This window comes from Lampetra planeri, chromosome 7 (genome assembly GCF_965212315.1).
Source record: "Lampetra planeri chromosome 7, kcLamPlan1.2.h2, whole genome shotgun sequence".
NCBI lineage: Eukaryota > Metazoa > Chordata > Hyperoartia > Petromyzontiformes > Petromyzontidae > Lampetra > Lampetra planeri.
Window position 1 is genome coordinate 6955576 of NC_136113.1, and position 25422 is coordinate 6980997.

At 46.7% G+C, this 25422-nt stretch overlaps 1 protein-coding gene across 5 annotated transcripts in view; it reads left to right on the forward strand.

Annotated features, from left to right (window-relative positions):
* LOC144719877 (disheveled-associated activator of morphogenesis 2-like) overlaps nt 1-25422 on the forward strand; it is a 110330-nt gene that overhangs the window by 56946 nt on the left and 27962 nt on the right. For 4 of the 5 annotated variants that reach the window (XM_078596155.1, XM_078596152.1, XM_078596151.1 and 1 more), the window contains 11 exons: nt 5822-5960; nt 14937-15131; nt 16313-16423; nt 17155-17258; nt 17580-17646; nt 17850-17967; nt 19357-19495; nt 21970-22028; nt 22342-22532; nt 23451-23714; nt 24024-24131. In XM_078596155.1, the coding sequence (XP_078452281.1) occupies nt 5822-5960; nt 14937-15131; nt 16313-16423; nt 17155-17258; nt 17580-17646; nt 17850-17967; nt 19357-19495; nt 21970-22028; nt 22342-22532; nt 23451-23714; nt 24024-24131 (1495 nt within the window). Of the gene's footprint in view, nt 1-5821; nt 5961-11663; nt 13144-14936; nt 15132-16312; nt 16424-17154; nt 17259-17579; nt 17647-17849; nt 17968-19356; nt 19496-21969; nt 22029-22341; nt 22533-23450; nt 23715-24023; nt 24132-25422 lie in introns of those variants that run through there. The other variant, XM_078596154.1, reaches the window with a different exon arrangement.

The window sequence follows — 25422 nt, forward strand, 5'->3', positions numbered from 1 at the left end:
TTACGTTGGGGCATGATATGCTGATTGACCTGCCGACACGTGACCGGATGATATTGGAGGGTGGCCACCGGTGGATGGGGGCCCCTGAGTGGTCACGTGGTCTAAAAGAGCTCTCGGGGAGCCTTCGGGAAAGAGCTCGAGAGATCTAGAAGGTGGGCGGGGCGAGGGGCGGAGCCAACTCCAGCCCAGGATGATATAACGGGGCCCCTTGAGGGGCTAGGGGTTCTTCGTGTTGCTGGTGATGAAGAGCCACGTGGGGTAAAAGGAGCCTCTAGCCACACGGTCCGGGACCCAGCTTGTGGTCCGGGCCGGGATAGCGAACCGTGTCTAGTTCTGCCGTAGCGTGGCTAGATGAGCATTCAACACCCAAGTCTAGGTTGTGTTAACGTTATGTTGATTTATTTAATAAATAGTGTTGCTCCCAAGACAACGTCTGCGACTCAATTGGACTCACTACAGATGTATAAAAAGATTGCACGACTCTTGAATAGTTGCGATAGCATTTCCTATACAAGTTGATGAAAGCTGGTACTGTATATGTATATGTGTGTGAGGTACTCATTTGACCTGAGCATCTGGTTTGGTGTGTAATCATCAGTATTGGAGCAGACAAAGGTGGCTGGCTGGGTGTGGTACTGGTCACCTCACCCCCTCTTATGCTGACCGTTTTCAGAGCATGTTAACAGCACTTTCCTATAACAATCTACATGCCTGTACAGGGCATATTTTTCTTCGTCATGTGTGGGTATATTTGTGTTGTGTGTGTGCTTGTGTATGTTCACTCTCATTTCGCTCATGAAGTGTTTTCCGTTTTTATTCATTCATCTTTAATTTATGGGCACCGATACATTTGTTTTGTCGTAAACTAATAACTATATTTCATTTTGCTGTTATGTGCGTTGCTTTGAATATAGAGTGGGTTTATTTCGTAGTCCATGAATAAAGCAACAAATGTGACAATTTCTCAAACGAGTGCTGTGGGCAGATGATAGAGGACAAAACCAGTAGCCTTGGGATTATGAGTGCATTGGGATTCCATGTCGCTGCTACTCAGCCGTTGGGTGTGTTCGGGGGTGGCTGTAATTGCCCTAGAAAACCAAGATATTTGCAGAATCAGCGCGGGAGTCGTAATACGGTACAGCTGTTTCTTGAGCTCAGTTATTGAGTCAACCTTAATGGTAGCGTGTCACATGTTACATGCCAGTCCACTGCTGGATGAAGGTCTCGCCATGCTTTGGTGTTGTGACCAAGACAGTGATATTTAAAAATTTACATATTTTCAACGAGAAAACGTGTGCATTTGTGTCATTTCTTCACATAAAGTCCTGGTCACAAAAACAAAGTTTCTGGGGAATAATAGCCATTTTCTTTACTTTTGAGGCATAAGCAATTACAAAATAAGACTTACTACCCAGGAACAAAAATTGTGTTACAGAGTAATTATAGTAGGTAATTATACAATTTAAATTTATGTAGCCACTAACTGCTGCTGCATTTCTCTATGTGGAATGCACTGGTAATGGGGAGAATTGCATAAATATGTACATTTATTTAAGACTAAAGCAGGAGGACTTCTCCACAACTCTGGTTGTCCGCCTGATGATGCTAGTAGCAATTACTGGTGAAACGTCGTACTCGGCTAGTAAATGTTGTGAGTTTTACTTTCCAACACAGGGGTGTGCAGAACTAGTAACGAATTGGCATGTTTTGTTTACGTGACAACCTTTACCAATTGGCTGTGTCGGGTGGTGACGGGTTTAACGATACATTTATATTTACACGATCTAACCCAAAAAACTCGATTATAGATGATATTGGTCGCGAAAGCCTACTACGTGTCAAACTGTACATTTCTATTTGAGGGGCTAGTCATACAGTGGAGAAGAGGAAAGTATTGAGCCTAGACTTCAAATGGGGAAGAGAGTTCGCAGGACAGATGGCTGGGGTGGATGGAAAGGGATATAGTGCTTATATGAATGACAGAGGAGGTAAATGTATAATAATTAATTATTTGATAATCGCTTTTCCCATTTTATCTGGCAACAAAACAGGTGTTAAGATGTTAAAACGCCAAACTGAAAGCTTTTACAAGGAATCATGTCTGTATTAACCACAATGCTTGCGGTCAGAATGCAAACAAAAAACATACTTTAATAATATATGTATTGTCCTTGAAATTGATTGGTCAACACCAGAGACAGCTTTCTTTCGAGCCTAGTCTCAACCAGTGTTAGACCAGAGGATGCCAAAAGGTGTACAGCACAAAGACAAGCATTATCAGAGTAACGAGAGCTCGGGGTTTAGCAGCTACATCATGGGACCTCCTTTGCCAGGACCAAAATATGAGAACAGGTTTTCCCTTTATTGTGGTTAATGCAGACATGATTCTTTGTAAAATGTTTCAGTTTGGTGTTTTAACATGTTAACACCTGTTTTGTTGCCAGAAAAAAGGGGAAGACCTATTCTCATATTTTGATATTGGCAAAGGAGATCCCATGATGTAATTCATTATTTACCCAGCAAGACATACTGAGTCCAAGGCCTTTTTAGGAGGATCCTGCATTGTATGTTTTATATTTTGATGTTATCAGCCAATTATGCATGCGGGAGGAAACCGAAGCACCCACAGAAAACCCACGCATGCAAGGAGGCAACAATCTATTCCAAATAGACAGGACAGATGACATTAGTCCACACCTGCTGGTACCGCCTTCTCCTCGGAAGCGAGGTTATGGCACCTCCTCAAAGCCCAATAGGAGGGGAGTTACGGTCAAATGTGTGTGTTCCCCCAACCCTGTCACCTCCATAGTGCTGCATTATAGGCAGTTTGCGATGGCTAGAGACGGATATGTGGTTGGGGGAGATTTGTTGACGAAAAATGTGACCTTGTGAAGATTACAGGCTAATGGCACTAACCTCCCTTCCCTCATGACGTGTCATTGCCTCTGCCTGTGCAAAGTCCACTCTTAACATGTTTTGACTGCCCTGGACTCTGAAACTGAATGAGCAACAAATTAGCTTTTTTATGATAGTATCTCAGACCGCAGCAACGTTGCTGATCTGACAGTAAATGAGCCAAACGTGAGCGCTACCAGAAGTATGATGCACGCAAGTATGTGTTCCAGAAACAATGGATGACAAATCGAGGTCATGGCTGGTTCTGTCCATTTTGATTCAGCAGATTCCTCCTCGCAGACATTTTTCTCATCTGCAGTTTAGAAGAAAAATGTGTTGGCTCCACTAATGTAGGTCCTCACATGACAGCTTGGCTAAACACAACTTTATTGATATTGGAAAGTCCCCATACACGTTGTTTATGTTTCTTCTATATAATTGCTGATCTGATGAAAGATTAAAACGAATTGGGATATGAAGACTTTTAAAATCAGTGTGTGTGTGTTTGCTTTATAACAGATTTTTTTGTTTGTATTAATTTGACAAAGTTTACAACAAAAATGTCAATAGGAAAATAAAAACCAAAATTTAGATTAAAAAAACCTCGAGCGTACAACATAATAGGCATGTTTTATATTATAAAACCATTATAGGAATGTGTTTCGTGCCTGGTTTAAGGTCTGCTGTCTACTTGACAATAAATAATGCAGTGGTTTTTTAACAGCAACTTAATGTAATAACATTTGATTTCGTTACATTTTACCACACTGATGAACTCCCAAGTGTACTGACAGTCCCTTGTGAACGCACTGCTGGATGAGAGCCTTTCCACACTCGGTTAGTAATGGGGGCTTGTTTGACCATGCTTCACCACGCTGGCCAATGTTGCGTTGGTAAAGGGTAGTGCACTTATTATATGCCACTGATGTTATCTGTGGCAAGGACTCAAGGAATGCACATTTTGAAACATGCATATAGATTATTTGGCTGATGTACATTTTCACACGATAAGCCACTTCGATGAGCTATCATTTGTGGCCAAGTGGCTTCTGTAAGAGGAGGAATAGCTCAGTGTGCTTTCCTGAACCTCCGATTAGCATGGTTGGTTATGTATGGTGCGAAAGAAGTTCAAAATGCATATATACTTGGTAAAAATAAATATAGTTTAGTTGTAGTTAATTTTTTTATTTATAGACATTTTCTTACCTTTCCTCTACTTGTTTTGTATTGTTGTGTAACCTTCTGACCCGCCCCTCCGAGACATCTGTGAAAAAGAGCTTCATAGCTCATCAGATTTCTCCAGGATAAATAAAGATTCTGATTGTGAAATTCAGGTTGCTGGGTTCATAATACAGTTTAATGTAATTAACAGAAACCCTACCAAAATAACTCTAAGAAAGTATGACTGCATCTTATTAGCTATCTCCTCTCTAAGATGTGGAGCCATTACTTTGTAAAATTCAATCAGCTGATTAGAATAAATTAAGAGGTTTATTAGAAATCAGTGGGATATATATACATGAGAGTACTACGTCTATATTTTTGGCTTACACAGTATTTATTAATTCTAGATTTGAAGCTTTCGTGACTGCAAGGATTCATACTCTTTGTTTTTTTTTGTAAAGTCACGTAGGTAAAAAATAAAATAAATAAATGATAACAACTAAATTAAATCTGCATTTTCCAGATATACAAACACAGACATAACTTCAACCGAGATGAGGGATTCAAATTGAGCAATCATTGGAAGGATGTAATTAACCAAGTTAAACTTTAGCTGCCGTGCAGTTTACTGCTAGACAGCCAGTTTAGATTTATTTTCATAATCATATCCTTATTCCCAGCCTGTTACCCCCAGCTTCACGCACGACCATCACCATTACCACACGTTAGTGTTCATCTTGCGCATTTCTAATTTGCCCCCCCGGCAGCATAACAAAAGCTGCATAATCTTAGCTACTTCCGCCCCCTGCATCACAAAGCTTCAGTTTGAGCTCCATGCGTTGCCTCCTAACGCCCTCCCCATTCCTAACATCGTTGCCTCCCAGTCCACAGCCCACCCATACACTCACCATGCCCCCCTCCCTTCATCCCCCGCGACTATATCATTCCTCGTCACAGCCATCTCTTAGACACACTTAAGCGGTTTTGCTTTCGCTACGTTGTCCCCACCTGAAGAAGGGCGCTTGTGTTGCGCCCGAAACGTCGTTATTTTATTTAGTTGTTTTCATTTATTTTATTTTATTTTTTACCTACGTGACTTTACCGAAAAAACCAAAGAGTAGTATTTATTGAGTCTCGCTATGAAATGAAAGAACAGTTTTGAATTTGCAGGGAGAGAACCGTTTCTCTGCAACGAAAAACAAGAGACAGTTGTCATTTTCATACTCTTCTCACAATCCTGTACTCGTACCACAAAAATGAATCTGTTTTTTTACGTAATAAAAGGCCAAGATAATATTCTTGTGGAGCTGTTTTACATTCTCTAGGATTTAAGGAAAATTATGGTGAAAGAATGACATTAAAAGGAGCACAAATTGAAAGGTTAGACCAATTTTAAATGAACCGTGTCAGTCTTCTATATTCATTACTCCTATTTCTTTGGTGTCGCTATCTGTTATGTCTTCCGAACTTCTTCCGCTGTTTCAATGCAATGATTATTGTTGCTCGGAAAATCCTGTTTACCCAGCTAGTTTTTGGTGACAACTGCCCATAGCCACTAATAACAGAATCACTGTTGGGGTGGAGAGGAGCCCAGCCAGCAGCCAGCCAGGAAACTCGAGGCATGGATTTGTTTTTAAAAAGTAGTATGATTGTTGGTTGTAAGACGTTTTACCCCAGTATTGAGCCCACTTCCTTGGGGACGTTTTTAAACATGTTGCCTCCGTCTGCTTTGTTAATCCGCACGGGCCGCTGCCGGCCACAGGTTCGTGACGCGCTTCATCGAGCTGGATGGCCTCTCCTGCCTCCTGAACTTTCTCAAGAAAATGGACTATGAGACGGCCGAGAGCCAGATCCACACATCGGTCATCGGCTGCATCAAGGCCCTGATGAACAACTCACAGGTGGGTCTGCTCAGGCGGACAACCTCGCACACCCCACCCCGCCACCGCGTCGCCCACGTAACAGCCGGCTGTGAGCTTCCTGTTTTGTTTCTCTCTTATGGCATTCTTCGCGAGGTTTGTTTGCAGTCTTAAAAGGTTACCATACTTCTTATTCTACTTTCATATGGCATATGAAGAGCAACTATACGAGATTTGACTTGTAAGTGATTGAGCCATTCAATTGCTTTGTCTGAAAAATATGGTGAATAGCAAACACCAAAGACTTTTCGAGTTTACATATCAAGCAGTGGAGCTCGTGCGGTGACCATTAAGTGTGTTGAACAATCTATTTGAAATGCAGTGCCTCATATCCGGCTGTCACATGTGCACCCTGACCAATTAAACGCTTATGCCCAGTGCAGCTATTCATCCATGTTGTAACTATTAGTTTGTATAGATGTTCCAAATCTTCCCTTTTCATGTGCAATTATTTATTCTTAATGTCACGTACATGTGCTTACTCATATGCATTTCCCCATGTTTAAAGCAGTTTAGGCCTTTTTTTGTCCAGTAACCTGTGCCCGGTGGTGTAACTGTGATTTTCTCTTGTCATCATCATCAGACATGTTTTATCCACTAGTGGATGTACGCTTCGCCACACCATCGTCATCCCTCAATGGTCCTGCGATGCTACAGTCCATCTCACTCTTGTACAAGAGCCGATCTCATTGCTCCATCTCCACAATGATTGTTCTCTCAGGCGCATTCTTCCCTTTGGCGACCATTTGGTCACCAGCCTCATCCATCGGCAAGCGTTCCTTTCAGCCATGATGAGGCCTGCCCAAGCCCATCCATGATCAATAACAATGAAAATTACATCTTTGATTGGTGCTTTTACCCTGATCCAAGTGTTACTATTCGGTCTCTTAGTGTATATCTCCGTGCTTATGTGTGCACATTTGAAATTAAAGTTCCAAAAAGAAGATAAGGGCCCGACTGTTGCAGAGATGGAGTGATGTGATCAGCTCTTGTGCAGGTGCTGGAGATATAAGGGATGGTGACGATTTGGAGAGGCCTTTTTACAACAGTGAATAAACCATGGCTGCTGATAATGGTGATGAACTTGACAAATATGGCTTCTCTCAAGCTTTATAACCTCCTTGAGTATCATATAAATACATAAGAAAATAAAACGTGGCTTTGAATGAAGGTGGGGTATAAGCAGGTTGACACTACGCGAGGAGTTTGACGTTAAAACGTTAGCGTTATGCGACTCAGCTGGGCTATGAGAGCTGTTTGAGCAAGGGGGTACCCAAACGCGTATCTTACAAAGGTCACGTAAACACAGAGAAGACACTAGACCTCACCCGTTCCACACAGTCCACTTCCCCCTAACATAAACACGGATGATTTACCAGACATGCTGTAAAGTTAAATGTCGCTTGAACACAATCCCAAACTTGCTTAATCAGTGGTCCACGGAAGACCGCACTTTGATTTGTGTGTGTGTGAATAGTTCCAGATTGTAATAGGTGAATCTCAAAATGCAGTAAAGTATACTGGTAATTGAAAGCAGTGCCTTGGTTTCCTCTGGGGGAAAAAATACTGGCCTTGTGCACACTATGAGGGTACAGCACAAGTACATACGTTCAAAAGTTCAGCGATGGAAGACAGCATAATGTATGTATGCTGAACTTCTTCTTGGTTCTTTCAGTAAAGTCACGTAGAAGGGAAATAATAAAATAATTATTTAAAATACAACATAATAAAATAACAATTATCACGACGTTTCGGCCACAACACAAGCAGCCATCCTCAGGTGAAGAAACAGAGCTGTTGGAAAGACAGCGTCCCTTCTACGTGACTTTACCAAAAGAACCAAGAAGATGAATCCCTGCAGTCACGAAAGCTTTAAATCGAACCGTGCTAATCAGAGAAGCGGTTACTAAGCCAAGTTTGTACTGATCAGACCATCACTGTTCGTCTCGATACAGGTACAACAATTCACCCGACTCGTGATTCAGCGAATTGTCACACTGATGGCAGTGAAGCAAAAGCCATCGTTGTCCTGTACTTCTATACTGCCGTATCTGTGTTCCCCGCATTTATCAAACAAGACTGGCCAGCGTATGGCCAAATAACCCTCACAACCCACACAGTGTGTTGGAGGCCCTCACACCTCCAAATAGCACGGTTGACTATGTACGGTGCGAAAGAAGCTCAACATGCATATGTAGTGGTGATACGCGCTGGGTGTATATGTCGTGTGCCAGCGCGTATGTACGGGTGTGTGTGTGGTGACGCGCGCTGACGGGGAGGAGCAGGCGTCAGTGCGCGGGTGGGGGTAGTGCTGCTGATTGGCTGTGTGCCGGTGACGCGCCCAGAGGGAGTGATCGGGTAGCAGCGCGGTGTGATTGGTCGGAGAGTGGAAACACGCGCTGAGCGGAACCGGATCGTGGGGATAGCGCGTGGGGATTGGGTAACGGAGGAGCGGTGCCGACGTTGAGGTCCGCATCCGCTCCGTCTCCCGGGAAGAAGGGGTATATAAGGTGATGCACAGAGGAGCAAGGGGCAGAAGTGGAACCATCTAAGAATGAAGACGAAGGTGTAGAGATAGAGCCCGGAGAGGAGAGTAATGGGGAGTAGAAGAGAGTAAGGTATAGTGTGTAGCCAGCGAGATAGAACGGTCTACACGAGCTGAGTAATGTGTAGTGTGTAGCCAGCGAGAGAGAACGGTCTGCACGAGCCGAGTATGCATACGGTGTAGCCAGCGAGAGAGAACGGTCTGCACGAGCCGAGTATGCATACGGTGTAGCCAGCGAGAGAGAACGGTCTGCACGAGCCGAGTATGCATACGGTGTAGCCAGCGAGAGAGAACGGTCTGCACGAGCCGAGTATGCATACGGTGTAGCCAGCGAGAGAGAACGGTCTGCACGAGCCGAGTATGCATACGGTGTAGCCAGCGAGAGAGAACGGTCTGCACGAGCCGAGTATGCATACGGTGTAGCCAGCGAGAGAGAGGAGAGTGTAGCAGAGGCGCAGAGTCTACACGAGGCGAGAGAGGAGTGTAGCCGAGGCGCGGAGTCTACACGAGGCACAGAGAGCCGGCAGCACAGAATCCTGAGTCAAGAGAAGTGCGGTGTGAAGAAGAGAGGCCACGCGTTGTATTGTTACAAGTCAAGATTTAATAAAAGAAGTGTGTTCCCGTCAAGGAGTTTCCTGCCGTCATTTTCCAATACTTCATCTGGCGTCAGAAGTGAAACGGGCTTCCAAGTATGGAGACGAGGAAGACCCGTAGGACCCACGGGATTGACCGCGAGGAAGACCTGGACGACTCGGAGCCGCTGGTGGCGGGGGGTGAGGAAGAGGACTTGCCCACGCTGCAGGGTCCGTCGACGGCGCCGGCCGAGCGACCGGGGACAGACGCCGGGCTTCGTGAGGCGCACTCCCGACTGGCGGAGCTGCTGCTCGCCGCCGCGTCCATCTTGGCGGAGATCAGCTCGTCGGGAGGAGCGGGGATGGTGGGGGACATTTTACAAGGTCGCCCCGCAGATTCCCGCCAAAACGAATGGGGGATTCCCGCCATTGCGCCTGGGCCTACTTTTGGCGGGAACGGCGAGCGCCACGTGGTGGTGGGTTCCCAAGCGCGCGCATCGACGTCATCAGCGCGCGAGGGGGTCCGCCATCTTACGTCTGCTGCTGGACCCGCCATCTTAGACACCGACGGACAGGCGGAGAGGAACCACGAGGCGGATGACTTCATTTTTCAGCAGCGCCTGCCCACGTTGTCAGCCTTCAAGGCGGAAGGCGGAGACTGGGGCCAATTTCAGCGAAGGTTTTTGGCGCATCAAGAGATGTCAGCGTGGTCCGATGCTACGGCGCTGCGGGCATTGCCCGCCATGCTGGACGACGATGCGCTCGCGGCCTTCAGGGCTGCACGGAAGTCGGACCGCTCCACGCTGAAGGATGCGCTGGGTTTGTTGGCCAGGGTCTACGGGCCTCCCTCTACATGCCGCCATCAGTTCTACGCAAGACGGAAAGCGGCCACGGAGACCGCGCTGGCCTATCGCACGGCGTTGCTGGCTCTTGCTGATGCTGCGTTCCCTCGGATGGACGAGGAGGGCCAAGACGCGATGGTTTTGGAGCAGCTGCTCAAGTTGGCGCAGGACCTGGGGGTCCCTATCAACACAGCTGACGACATTGATATTTCTTCTTTGAGAGTCGCCACGAGTATTCAAGCGCACGAGGCCCTACAACGGAAGCAAGGCGTTGGTTGCAACGCTGCTGTCGTCGCAGCCCCGGGGTTGGTGGTCGCCGAACCCCAAGTCGTCAGCCCACGAGAGGAGGCGTTCGCCACGGGACGACCAGGGGACTGGAGGCCGGGGGCCCGGTCGCCTCTGCGATCGGGCCGAAAGTCGGAGCAACCAAGATCTACTCCGACCCTCGTCACGTGCTATAACTGCGGCCTCCGGGGCCACGTGGCGTCCGGGTGCCGCGCTCCGCGGCAGCGCGCCATAGGAGCTCGGCTGGACGACGACCGAGAGCCCAAGTCATCTCTACAATCCCCGGTGTCTCGGAACTGACAGCTGCCGATCACCGGCGGCCGGATCTCCGCGGCGGGGCCGGCCCTTTCAGGCCCGTTCCGCGCCGTCTGGAGCGGCCGGAACCGCCGGACGGTCGTCAGTGTCCCGCCCCATACGATGGACCAGCCAGACGGACTCGCGCCAGGTCGTGCTACTTTGCATGACCTGCCTCGTGAGGAGTCGGGGCAGCTGGAGCGCCTCGTCACTGCGTGTAGTCGCAGGGACGTGGGGCGCGTTCGTTTCGTATTTGCTCGTATCGTGTTATTGTTGACTTTTCGCGTTCATTGTCAATCTGTACATAGTTATTCTTGTTGTTGTTGTTGTTGTGTTATGTTACGGGGCACACTCGGGGGGTTATGGGGTTTTTTTTGTTGGTTGTCGTTTTATCGTCGTGGTTGGTTGTTGTTAGCAGCCGGGCCGGCTGCGAGCTATGTGGGAGGGGGTGATGTAGTGGTGATACGCGCTGGGTGTATATGTCGTGTGCCAGCGCGTATGTACGGGTGTGTGTGTGGTGACGCGCGCTGACGGGGAGGAGCAGGCGTCAGTGCGCGGGTGGGGGTAGTGCTGCTGATTGGCTGTGTGCCGGTGACGCGCCCAGAGGGAGTGATCGGGTAGCAGCGCGGTGTGATTGGTCGGAGAGTGGAAACACGCGCTGAGCGGAACCGGATCGTGGGGATAGCGCGTGGGGATTGGGTAACGGAGGAGCGGTGCCGACGTTGAGGTCCGCATCCGCTCCGTCTCCCGGGAAGAAGGGGTATATAAGGTGATGCACAGAGGAGCAAGGGGCAGAAGTGGAACCATCTAAGAATGAAGACGAAGGTGTAGAGATAGAGCCCGGAGAGGAGAGTAATGGGGAGTAGAAGAGAGTAAGGTATAGTGTGTAGCCAGCGAGATAGAACGGTCTACACGAGCTGAGTAATGTGTAGTGTGTAGCCAGCGAGAGAGAACGGTCTGCACGAGCCGAGTATGCATACGGTGTAGCCAGCGAGAGAGAACGGTCTGCACGAGCCGAGTATGCATACGGTGTAGCCAGCGAGAGAGAACGGTCTGCACGAGCCGAGTATGCATACGGTGTAGCCAGCGAGAGAGAACGGTCTGCACGAGCCGAGTATGCATACGGTGTAGCCAGCGAGAGAGAACGGTCTGCACGAGCCGAGTATGCATACGGTGTAGCCAGCGAGAGAGAACGGTCTGCACGAGCCGAGTATGCATACGGTGTAGCCAGCGAGAGAGAGGAGAGTGTAGCAGAGGCGCAGAGTCTACACGAGGCGAGAGAGGAGTGTAGCCGAGGCGCGGAGTCTACACGAGGCACAGAGAGCCGGCAGCACAGAATCCTGAGTCAAGAGAAGTGCGGTGTGAAGAAGAGAGGCCACGCGTTGTATTGTTACAAGTCAAGATTTAATAAAAGAAGTGTGTTCCCGTCAAGGAGTTTCCTGCCGTCATTTTCCAATACTTCACATACATCCAGCAGTGTATTAACAGTGGTCTCATATGTTGGTGTTTCAATACTTTTGAGCTCAGTTAAGCTATGGGTGGTTGCTTGAGTATTTCTTTTTAAAATAGTCGCACACATACACATGGAGTTCCAACGCTTTCGTAATTGTGAACTCTTTGTTCAGGAAGCAGAAGTGTGGGGATTTTTATAAACTGCCCAGGAAAATCCTCTGAACTGTACACATCTTGCCTGTAAACAACACATCATTGATACAATGCACGTGATGCATTAATACATCTCTTCCGGGTGTGATTTCACTCCTGTGCATTGTGAACATTTAAGCGTGCGAACAACACTCTCACGTGGTCTCTGACTTCACATTATAAAAAGGTTCGGATAGAGGGGGAAGTCACAAAATAGTACAAATAATAAAAATTCGCCAAAGCACAGAACGCGCAACTCTTAGGTTTTTCCCCAAACTTTACTTGTGATGATGCCACGGCCAGCCTCTTAGGCTAGAAATCCTGTGGTTACTCCACACACTCCCAACTCTGACACCGGGATCAGCAGCTGTTTTAAAAAAAACACTCTTCCTCAAGATCATTCGTCTCCAACCGCCTCTGCCCATCAAGTGCGAACGTAGGTTGACCGGTCGTGTGAGTTTTCACGGTTGTGCTGTGTTGTCGCTCTGAGATGTGCTGTGTTCAGGCTGTTGTCGCGTGTTGTTCGGCGTGATGGTGGCTTCTATTGCTTCGTCAGTTCCCGAAGGGGCTTCCAGCAACGTCGACCGAAATGCCATCATTCAGAACAAAACGCTGTACGACCCCCGTCTTGTTCTGAATGCGGGAGTGGACTGTGTTCTGTAATCGCAGCAATTTGTTGTAATGATTAGGAAATCTGTGGTTACTCCTGCCTCTTTCGACATTTATGGCGAGATACATGGTGTCGGGTCCACCTTGACTTCTCAAAAAAACAAAATGTATTTACGCACGTGAATTCTTTCACCGTCATGTGAGTTCCTCTCGTAAAGAAATGTGAGTTGGCTTGGGCAGGACACGTGTCGCTAGACGGGATGATGGCCGGCGATTGAGACCAACCACTGAGACAGAGGCAGCCAAAGAGGAGAAGCAACCGGAGATCACGTTACCCCCACGGAGATGGAGCAATGAGACCGGCTTGTGTGCAGGTGCTGGGTGGTAGCGGCTTGAGGCTTTGATGCAGCAGTGGATTGATCATGACTGCTGCTGATGATGATGATGATGATTCATAACTGGTACTTAATAATACATGTGCTGTAGCCAGTAGATGGCAGTTCAGAAATGGATTCTGTGAATCGGTCTGTATGGAGCTTAGAATGCACGTGTCGGTTTGTTTGAGTACCCATACAGAAATAATTAAACATACGCTCCTGAAAAAGTCTGCAGACTCAAATAAAGTGCACCATTACTGTGAGCTCTAACACAAGCAGAAATGCAATTCATACAAATTCAATAAAAGTGTATAATGTATATAATATTGTAATAGTGTACAGTAGAAGCCCTCTTAATGATGGTAATTTGTTCCACGAAACCGTTTGTCAAGCGAGTATAGGAAATACATATTAAAGGCTTAATTCGTTCTGATAGCATGGAAAAGTTACCCGTTTTCACCCAAAGAACATCTTTATAATATTAAAACTATTGATATTAATTCATAAAGATACTAACAACATTATAAATACATAATATTAAAAGAAGCATGGTTAATCTATGCATTAATGAATATTTACCGTACCTATAACAGCCCATCATTAACATGGGAATGGTCGGTAAGCGAACACATTGAGCTCTATGGAGGTCCGTCGTTAAGCGATTAGTCGTTAACAGGGGCGGTCGTAAAGAGGGGTTCTACTGTACTGTATTATGAATGTGTGTAGTAAGCAACCAGTCCATAAAATGAGTGGGATGAAAGATATTTGCTTGTCATTTGTTCTTCATGGCTTCTGAAGAAAATACCCAGTTGGCATTGAGGCACACGTACAGCATTTCCTCAACCACTGCAAGTTGGGAATCTGACAAACACCATAACCTGCAGCGGGAGGAATAACAACATCTCTTAATACTTTCAACAGATGGCGTTGCTTAGCGATGGCTTTTAAAAGCGGGTGTTTTTGGCAGAACGGATCTTGTTATGTCTGAACATTATGACAGTTAAAGGTAACTGTATACGGCTGCCAGCCACAGGTTCATTGTTAATTTACAAATGTACTTACTCATGGGGAAAATAATCATCAGGAATTACCCTGGGGAGCTGTGGTGCAGTGAGTTAGCGCACTAAACTATGAACCTAGCCACCTGAGTTTAATTCCTGGCCATGGCTAACGTTAGCAGCGATTGATATCTGATCCGGTCCTGGGCATCCCCCCCGTTCCTGCTCGGACCAGCATGGTGAAGTATGGTCAAACGACCCCCATAACCGATGAGACATGGGAGGCCTTCATCTAGAAGTAGAAAAGGTGAACAGCTTTAAATTGTTATCTATTTAATAATGTATCCAGAATCTACTGAGCTACACAGGACACATTTCACTGTCCGTTTTTTCCTGCAATATTGTTTACGTTGCGAGAACGTGCACGTGCATGACTTTGGACATTTACGCACGCCTGTGCTGAATAGTGAACTGTTCTGTGGAGGTAGACAGAGGACCCTAATATAAATACTCTCGTGGCCTCCTGAGAGTCATTCCATCAAACAAGTAAATCACCACTGACAGACAATTCCTATGTAAACACTTAGAAATGATTCACCGCACCTTAAATGTCCTTATTCCCTACGAGAAATGCTTTTGCTTAAAAATAATATGGAGCGGAGCCCATTTCCACCAGCCCCAGCCCTGAGCCTGTGATGAAAATTCCACATTTCTCTCCCAGGGGCCAGTCTATCCGCAGAACGCGGACACTGACACACGCGCGCTGGGTCGGGGTGTGGGCTATCTTCACAGGGCAGGGCGCACGTGCTGGCGCACCCCGAGAGCATCAACGTGATCTCGCAAAGCCTGAGCTCAGAGAACGTGCGCACCAAGGTGGCGGTGCTGGAGATCCTGGGCGCCGTGTGCCTCGTGCCAGGCGGCCACCGCAAGGTGCTGCAGGCCATGCTGCACTACCAGCAGCACGCCGCCGAGAGGACGCGGTTCCAGGTGCTGCACTCGCTCCCCCGTGCCAGCACTCAACACACTTCTCCTCTCTCCAATCCTTGGCTCGTCAAACCTTGCCCTCACCCTACGCTCTCCTCACCGGAGCCTCCCCTCGCCAACTCTCACCTCGCCAAATCTCACCTCGCCAAGCTGCTCCTCAACAGCACTCCTTTCGCCAACCCTCTCCTCGCCACCACCCCCCCCCCTCTCCTCACCAACCCTATCCTCACCATAGCCTCCCCTCGTCAACTCTCCCCTCAAATACCCTCACCTCGCCAACCCTCCCCTCACCACCACCCCCCCCCCCCTCTCATCACCAACCCTCCCCTCACCGTAGCCTCCCCTCGTCAACTCTCCCCTCAAATACCCTCACCTCGCCAAACCTCCCCTCACATCATCAGCCCTCGCCTCCATCTTGCTCCCCTCGCCAAAACTCGTCTTGCACCAGCCCTCGCCTTCGCTGCTATGTTCTCACACAAACTTCACGTTTGTTCAATATTACTTTCAGAATCTAAGTGTTGTACATGCTTGACCCTCTGATAAATTCACCCAGAATTTGGGGTTGAGCCAGGATGGGCGACCATCATGAGTTAAACAGGTGCCATAGGCTGTTGCGGGGCTACATTGCAGCCATCAGACAGTGCAGCAACATCTGTTGTTGTAATGTATTTTGCTCTTACGTCTATGAGCCCCACCTTCACCAACCCACACTGACCAGCTTGGTGAATTATGGTAAAAAAAAACCTTATTGCTGATGATGGCATGTGGAAGCCTTCATTCAGCAGTGGGTTCACAATGAACTGGATGTAACATTCGTTGTATCCCAAACTTATCTTGCAAAATACACCTTTGTCTAAAAGGGGATTCAGGCCTGTCTTAAAATAACATTGATTGATTGTGGTTGACATGAGCCCTGGTACAAGGAATGAAATGCACCACCCACCTTCTCCAATTTCCCCACTGTTCGTAGGCCAGTGACTGGGCCTCTCCTAACCCATGGGCCCCGTTTAGTTGCACCACCTGCATACTCAGTAGGTATGCCACTGTTGATGCTGATACGCTAGAAATACTGGTGAAAATGTCCCTGTTGATAGCCATGTGTGGCCTGCACCCCAAAGGATTAACACAACCAAAAGTCGAGCGATGTGTGCCAGTGCATTGGGCAATTTTTTTTTAAATTACAGACACTGATCACCGAACTGGACAGAAACACAGGGAAGTACCGTGACGAGGTCAGCCTGAAAACAGCCATCATGTCCTTCATCAACGCCATCCTCAACGCTGGAACGGGACAGGTGTGTGTCGATCGCCACGCACAAGAGAGATAGCGCTGCATAGCCTGCCTGTGCCCACGGTCGCGAAATGAAATACTGGTTGCCATTGAATAGTCACGTTCATACACAAATCATTTACATGCATCCAATTGGTGTTGCGTTATTGTCAACATTTGTCAATGCCATCTTTTGGTGCCCATTATGTTCTCATGGGCAAAATACTTGTAGTAGCAGGATTTATATGATTCTTAGTTTTCATACATCAGGTTTTAAATGTGAAGCTTCATCATTTGTAAAAAAAAAAATCTCAACTAGATTTGTATTTGTAAGTTTAAGTTTGCACTTTCTAATTAACAGTCGTGATTTTTTTAAAATATTGTGAATATTAAAATGTTTATTCCTGTGCCAACCGTTTGAGACATTCCTCATTTAATAAATGTCTTTCTACCCAGAAATTACTTCTGTCAGTGGTTGTTGTGATCGAGCATAGCCAAGCCAACTGAAATGTAAAGCACGTACCGATATTTGCTATTTGTATTATGACCGATGCAACCATTAATGTAAATAAGATCAACATCTGTACCATCGCAGTACGCCCATGAAATAGATCCTCACAGCTAATTGTGCCCTTCCTGCTGACATGAAATCTATTTATCTATTTTTCAGAACTCGTATTTTCTCTGTTACTTTTGCAAGTAGCTACGTTCATGTCTGTACTGTGTTGACTTTGTTTTCTGTTTTTTATATTGTAGGAAAACATGGAGTTCCGAGTTCATCTCAGATACGAGTTTTTAATGTTGGGGATCCAGTCGTTGGTTGACAAGCTGAGGTCACATGAAAATGCCACTTTGGACCGGTAAGCACATTTTTAGACTGTGCCTGGCATTACCTTTGTATAACCAATGTATACCCTGCATATATACAGGATAATGTATTTATAGATGCTCTCTTCACATAGTAGGGAAACATTAAATATAAAACAACATTTTATTTCAAATCCTTTACACGTCTCACACCAACCTCAATGTGCTTATTGAACATTTTCATATTTCTCTCCCTCTGTAAGATATAGAGCCTTTTTGTGGCATTGACACGAACACCTCCTGAGACCGCTCTGCTCAGCATGGAGACCCATGTTGCCAATCACTTTGTGCTTCTTTCGCGCGAATCACTGCAGACATTTGGACTTCTTCGAGATGATCCGGAACGAGGATGAAGCCGAGCTGGCCAAGCGATTTGACATGGTGAGTGACTCTCCTGTCCGTTGTTTGCCAAGTTTAGAAGCCCCGCCATTGGATAATATGAGTATACAAAGTTAAAAGTGATTTCCTGCTCAAAATGACCACTGAGGTGGTGCTCGCCTCCCATTTGTGGCCCTGAGGTGGTGGTACTAAATAAAAGCGAGTTCCCATTGCGGTGTGCGTCCATGTGCCCGGATCGTTCACAGATGCACATCGACACGAAGAGTGCCGGGCAAATGTTCGACGTCATCAAGCGGAAGCTGAAGTTCACGGAGGCGTACCCACACCTCATGTCCATCCTCTACCACTGCCTGCACATGCCATGTGGGTACCGCCATGGCAAAGGCTTGTCTTCATGTGGCTTGGCATGGCGAGATGTGTAGCCTTGAGCTCAGACAGACTGCAACGCCGCGCCGACCGCCGAGACCAGCAGCAGAATCGAGTGGTGTTATTTAAATGCCCCAACGTGGTCAGAGCGAAGCGTGCTGTTTATATTTGAATGACAAAGCGAGGCTAAATGTTGTTGAAAAATGGATATCGTCAAAAGCTGCCACAAACAATGTTGGCATACGCTGTACATTGTTAATAAGCCCACAGAAACCCTGGCATAAAATAATTAAAATAAATTATGTGCAATTGAGTTTCGCCAAGAAGGAGAAATGACGACTTCTCCATATGTCTCTTGGTACTGCCAGGGATACAAAATTTGCAGAGGTCACAGTGAAGCATGCTGACACTTGGCAGACGGGCAGTTTACATTGTATATAGGCCATCACGTGTCCGTGTGTGAGGGCCCGTGCGAGTGTGTTTATTTAGCATGCGTGTGTGCGTGTGTGCGTGTGTGCGTCTTGTATTCAGGGAGCTGCAGCAGAGTGGTTAGCACATTGCGCTATAAACATGGTGACCTGGGTTTGATTGCTGGCCAATGGTAACATGAATCTGAACCTGTCCTAAACTGCCATTAGGTCGACTTAGCCTTAAATCAGTGCTCCCTCTAATGTGTAAACATCACCACTAGGGTAACAGATTTGTGTGGCCAGCAATAGTGCGAGCCACACCACGCACTCATGTGCCGTGTTGGCCTTAATAGGTGCTCACGAACACTGCCTGCCTTGAGAGTCTAGATGCTTAAGTGGAAGATATTTTGTTGTGTTGGAGTAGCGGCATAGTGGTTAGCGCACTGCACTATGAACCACAGCCGATAGTGACATGTGATAGCAAAACCAGTCACAGACTTTCCACCAGCCTTGAATAAGTACCTATGATGGAGTGTAAATATCAGCACTGAAGAGGTTAGTTGGCCTTAAAAGGTGCTCGCTAACTGGACTTGCACCCCCTACAGATCGTGTCGTCTTTACAGGGGGATTGTTGTCTTTCTGTATGTGTGCTATGCAAATGCAAGATTACCTGTGCATTCTCACTTCCCGAATTGTTCTTGTGACTTGCTGGATCTTCTCCTCATGCAGTTTCAAATGAACAGTCGTATCAAATTGCTAAATCTGGTTATGAGAATTTTTCTTCAACTTACCATCGAACAATTGCCTCATTAAACACTAGCTCACGTGACAACAAAAAAAATTGACTGCTTCGAGAGGTGGATGGTTTTAATTGCACAAATTTGCTCAGATCATTACGTGACCGAAGCAAAAAAAATCTATTGCGAATCATGTGCACGTGCTAATTGAAGGGTGCTGCTTCTTCTGCCATTCGCAGACAAGAAGAGCAGTGTGATGGTGCAGCACTGGCAGCTGCTCGACCGCATTCTGCAGCAGATCGTCCTGCAGAGTGAGCGTGGAGACGACCTCGACGTCGCCCCCCTGGAGAATTTCAACGTCAAGAACATCGTCCGCATGTAACGCTCGCTCGCCAGCTGGCTCACTCGTTGTGCTTCTCATAGTCCTCCAGCCTCTCTCCCGGACTAACGATGGGACGCGTAATTGCGGTTACTAGCTAGCGGCCTCTGACTTGCAGTCACTGCAGGGTTATTACCGTGTTGGAGTGCCCATCTGGAGGCCACACCATGTCACGAATACTGCACGGCCTCTAAACCCTTCGTCCACTCGCCGTACGTGAAGGAAAGGAGAGATTGTGCCATCTCTAGCTCTTTTCAACTGTCATTCAAAGTGTTTGACTGCTTGAACAGGTGTAGGACAATGCTCATCTCAATTGGAAGCCCTGAACCAGCAGTCAAAAGTTCCACATTGCTATGGCAGTCCAGTCGTATCAACAGGACATTCCAAAGGACCTGTAAATAATTCTTCCCTGGGGGGAAAACATTTCCTGGGCAAGGCAAGCACGGGGGTACAGCAACACACGAATGCGCAGTTCTATTCCTGCACCTCTAATTAGCACGGTTGGCTACGTACGGTGCGAAAGAAGTTCCACATACATACGTACGTACAAAGGAAGCTGCCTCAATTAGCATGCGGGTAAGCGTTCACCTGGAAGGGCACCTTCCCCGACTTGTATCCCTGTCGCTGAGGCACTGTCAAGCCCCTCCGCCTCCTCCCCCCACCACTCTCAGCACCCCTCCCCCCTCTTCGCCCCTGTCCAGGCTGAGCGCCAGGTTTCCCGTTGTCCATCACGTGCACGCGTCGCGCGCCCCACAGATGTTTTCCACCGTCCTCTGCTCCGCTTTGCTCGCATACTCGCCGTGCCAACAATGATATTTGGAGATGGAACCAACGTCTCAACACTTGTTATGGTGTTACTGTTGCCCGAACGTTCCTGTTACACGAGTTATGTTTCCACGGAAAGTTAATTCGTTCAAGAATGTCAAACTACTAGTGTAAGCGCTTGCAGAGAGGAATTTTATATTGTTTGATTGGCGAACGGGTGTTTGCTTATTCGTTTGCGGATTGCGTCCGAGCATGCCCTGGTCATTAAAGGGGAAAAAATATTATTTCGAGGTCTCCCAATTAGAGCCGTTCGGAAAGTGCAAGAACAAAACTAGTTTACAGAACGTTAATAACCAACAAGGACATGTTTACAGATTTGGGCTTAAGCCCAGCAAAGTTTAAAAGGTTCTAGATTGTTATATAACCCATTTGTCAAATGCCAGCTGGCACACGAATGTTCCGTCGTGTGCCGTGACGTGCTCCCTTCCAAGTCGCCCCTCTTTTCTCAATGCACTTTGAGGAATTTATGAACCCAGGAAATTGCTGAATGGCAAATGGTAAAAAGCTAAGGCTGCATAAAAACGTGTTAAAGCAGATTTGTCGCTGTTTATTTTAACTCATCCAATTTACGTGTAATTTTCTTAAGGCGCTTTAGTTTTTGTTGTTGAAATCTTCACCCTCCCCACCACCGCCCCTTTCATCGTTTATCATTGGATTACATCACACGGAAAGTATCGCTGATGCAGATAGCATGTTTTTAAAACCCAAAGAAATATTCCAATAATTTACGTTCTCCAGCTGCTACTTCGAAGCAACACAAAACCCCCACGTAATAATGTCAAAAGTCAAGTCATTAAAATGTGCTTCGCTCTATTAATGCCGCCATTACTCATGCAAACATTTGTTTGCATACGTCCTCGCTGGATACATCTGACCTTGAAAAATGTCAATTTATCATAACGCTCGGCGCATTGCGATGCGTGTTCTCGGCTCAACGAGGGAAACTCTTTCCCTCTTGCCGACGGACTGGCCCAGCCCATTCATGAGGGAGCTACATGCTTCAGTCCTTGACACAGCAGCGTCTGAGGCCAATGTCATTGTCGCTCAGTGTGTCATTGGTCTATGATTGGCATAAATTTCGATTTAAAGCTTTCGTGACTGCAGGGATTCATCTTCTTGGTTCTTTCGGTAAAGTCACGTAGAAGGGAAATAATAAAATAATAATCATTCAGACCCTGTCTTTCCGACAGACCTGTTTTTCACCTGAGGACGGCTGCTTGCGTTGTGGCCGAAACGTCGTGAGAATTATTTTATTATGTTTTATTTTTATTATTTTATTATTTCCCTTCTACGTGACTTTACCGAAAGAACCAAGAAGATTGGCATATAGTTCATTGGTCTAGCAGTGCAACTTCAAAGACACCGCTATGCAATGCTGCAGGATATGACTGCAAAAGGAAATGGCACTGAATATATGTGTCGAATAATAAGATTAAGTCAAACGGTAAAATTGCATCATTTATTTAACCTTCGTTACGTTATTTCCTCGCGTGCAAACAAGTTCGGAAATATTCTGCAGGAAAATCCAGTATTTCGGAAGCGCATTAGATATCTGTCTTAAACACGATGAGATTGACCAAAGCTGATTTTGTTGTTAAGACTTTTTTTTTTCCTATGCGCTTTTAAAATGCCATTCAATCATTCACAGGTTGGTGAATGAAAACGAAGTCAAACAGTGGAAAGAGCAAGCTGAAAAAATGCGAAAAGGTAATTTCGCGATTGAAATACTCCTGATGAGTGGATGCATTACACCTCTGCCTTTACACAACCTACATCCACTGCTGGATGAGGGCCTCCCCATGCCTTGTCATTTATTTGACCACTCTTTTATTTATTTAACCACTCTAGTCAGTCTGCTTCGATGAAGGCGGGGAATACAGATGTGAGCGCGTAGGAATTCAGTTCTGCAATGGATTTATGCTGCACTGTCACCCACTGCTGCGACTGGGCCGGTGTGACTTGGCGAGAGGCACCTGTGCCCTTTAGTGCACCCGTAATCACGGAACAATGTGTCCCGCAGAGCACAGCGAGCTGTTGGGCCGCCTGGAGAAGAAGGAGCGGGAGTGCGAGGCGAAGACGCAGGAGAAGGAGGACATGATGAAGACGCTGAACAAGATGAAAGAGAAGCTGCAGCGCGAGTCTCAGGAGCTGCGCGTCGCTCGCGAGCAGACGGCGGCCCTGAGCGCCAAGCTGCAGGAGATGGGGCACACGGTGAGAGGCAGCCCCTTCCTCTCTCTCTCTCTCTGTCTCTCTGTCTCCCTGCTTGTCTGTCTGCATGTTTGTATGTATGTCTGGCAGTCTCCTCTGTTTGTCTTCCTTTGCTTGTTTGCCTATATGCGTGTCTATCTGCTTGTCTGTTTGACTCTGCACTATCAACCAATCTCATTATCTTCTCATTTATCACAGCTGCTGCACTCAGGCCCGAAGGCTTATATCACTGAATCGTCAGCAACTAAGAGCACTTAAAACGCTACGAAACAACAATCATACAATCATACAGCCATTTGTCCATCCACTGGTGGATGATGGCCTCCATATATCATGTCGGTCAAGCAGATTTTTTTAACTATACTTCACCACGCTGGTCACCTCCGATTAGCATGGCTGGCTATGTACAGTGAGAAAGAAGTTCAACATACATACAGCAGGTTGGTGACCAGTTTAGATATCACTCCCTAATGGCATTAACCGCATCCGGGAATCAAACTCAAATTGCCTCGTTCGTAGCGGAGTGCATGAATCTCTGCACCATCTCTCCACCCCAAACAGTAACATTTTAAATACAAATGTAACATTGATTTTTAAGATAATTTATTCTGGAATTTAGGCGCCCCCCACCCTTCGCTCCCCCTCCATTTAATTTTCCTTCTCCCCCGCACCCCCACCCCATCCTTCCCCTAGAGGGTTATTCGAGTTAGGAAAGTAGACACCAGGGATATAGAGTTTATTGAAACACATGACATGGACAGGTTCTCTTTGTTGTCCTAAATCGTTTGTTCAATAAAATAATTTTTGGAAGAAAAATAATTTTAAAACCTGTGGAATATTGACTTTCAGGAGACAAAGCTGTGCAATGAGATGATGCCATTGGGGCGCTGCGCTGTCCTGCGGCCATGTGCGTGCTTGCAGGGCATCATCACGGGCCCGCTCCCCAGCCTTGCTGCACCCCCGGCTCCTCCGCCGCTCATGGGGATTCCACTTCCTCCTCCCTTCCCTGGCATGGGGGCGCCACCACCACCCCCACCCCCACCGGGAGCACCTCCGCTCCCCCCGGGGCCCCCTCCACTCGGCATGAACTTTGCAGTGGCCCCAGCGGCACCCGTCCTCAAAAAGAAGAACATTCCCCAGCCAGCCAACCCGCTCAAGTCCTTCAACTGGGCCAAGCTGCCAGAGGTGAGTGCAAGGCCTGGCGCAAGCAGCTGTCCCTGGGGCTTTTTTTTCACAAGCGTGAGCGGGCCGGAATCCAAATCCCAGCCGCTCCGGTAAAAAATATAAAAATGTTTTAGACTTTTCCAAACGGATTTCTGCTCTTTCATACACAACAATCAGACCATTGTTGAATGCCTCGTTGATGTTTTGATGGAAAAGAGGAGTGTGAAAGTCTTGGATTTAAAGCTTGATTTCGAAATCGAGTGTGGACTTCTTATCCTGCGACGTCTCAAGGTTGGTTTAATAATACTGTAATACTTTTGTGATTTTCAGAACAAAATTGATGGCACAATATGGAGTGAGCTGGACGACCAGCGAGCGTTCCGAGTTCTGGACCTGCAGGACATTGAGAGGGTATTCTCGGCCTACCAACGGCAACAGGTAACAGCAGCACTGCGCTTACTCAGGCGAGGGGCTGGACACAGGCACGCAATAACTCTGTTGCAAATGACCGTGACCTCACCGTTCTAATTGATGTACTGTATTTAAAAGTAAAGGGCACTGCACCTTATGAGAATGCAAGTGCTAAATAGGTCAAATTCCTTTGTTATACAAAACTGAGCAATTCGCAATTAGAGGGAATTATTTACTTTGTGATGATTGTGAAGGAAGTAATCCTCCCCTGTGGTCACAGCGGTTTGGTTCAATAATCATTCATTAAATAATGTAAAGACAGCCTTTTGGCAATCCACTCCTGGTGGAAGGCCTCCTCGTGTCGTATTGAACTGGAGGCTTATTTGAGACACGTTTGACCATACTTCACCACGCTGGCCAACATAATTGCTTGTCATTGAAAGATAAAGGTTCTTTTTTTACAAATCACGCATGTTTATTAAAGCAATGTATGGCGTTAATTAAAAGTTTAAGTTGACATACCAGTTTATTAAATGTCTTTTTTTAACCTTGCATGTGTAAAAAAAAAAAATCAGATGCTGCATCAATGAACCGACGGAGCGTTTATGTGATTATGTATGTTGCAGTTAACTTCAAAGTGATTGCATATTATTGCAATCCAGTGCACACAGGACAAGTTCAAGCTTATCAAAAATTTAAATGCGGAATCTTTATTAACACCCAGCGGCATAATACGTTGTGTGAATGCACTCTTTAAAAACGCTGGCGTTAGCTTTGCAGGACTTACTGCAGATTGTCCGGTGCGATGACATCACGAATTAGTCGTCGCGTCCACAGCCGCCTTCTTTGATGGTAGCAATTTAAATCGGCAGTCGTTGGAAAAGGTTCGTTCCCACGATGCATGGGACGTCAAGTTTTTCCAACACCGCGGTCAATGAGCAACAAGCCCGCTCATTCGTATTGTCTCCTCGGCTTCGCTTACTATCCCGGTGCTTGTCCTAAATTTGCTGCTGTGCATTGTCCTCGCTCAGAACAACGACACCTCTGCGTGCTCACGCTCTGAAGAGAATCGCAGCTTGCGTGACATTTAACTCGATCGGTGTTTGCCATGCAGCGTAACGAGCTTGTTGAATCAGAGCGGATGTTTATTGCGCTGCATTTCTATCCTTCATTGCATATTGCTGCTCGAGGCATTTGCCTCTCTCCTGTCATTTAACACATTAACACAACTACTGTATAATGCGATGGTTGAAATGCAAGTGTCAAATAATTTTTTTAACAGATAGCTGTCATGAAATTATTTTTCCGGAGCGCTCTG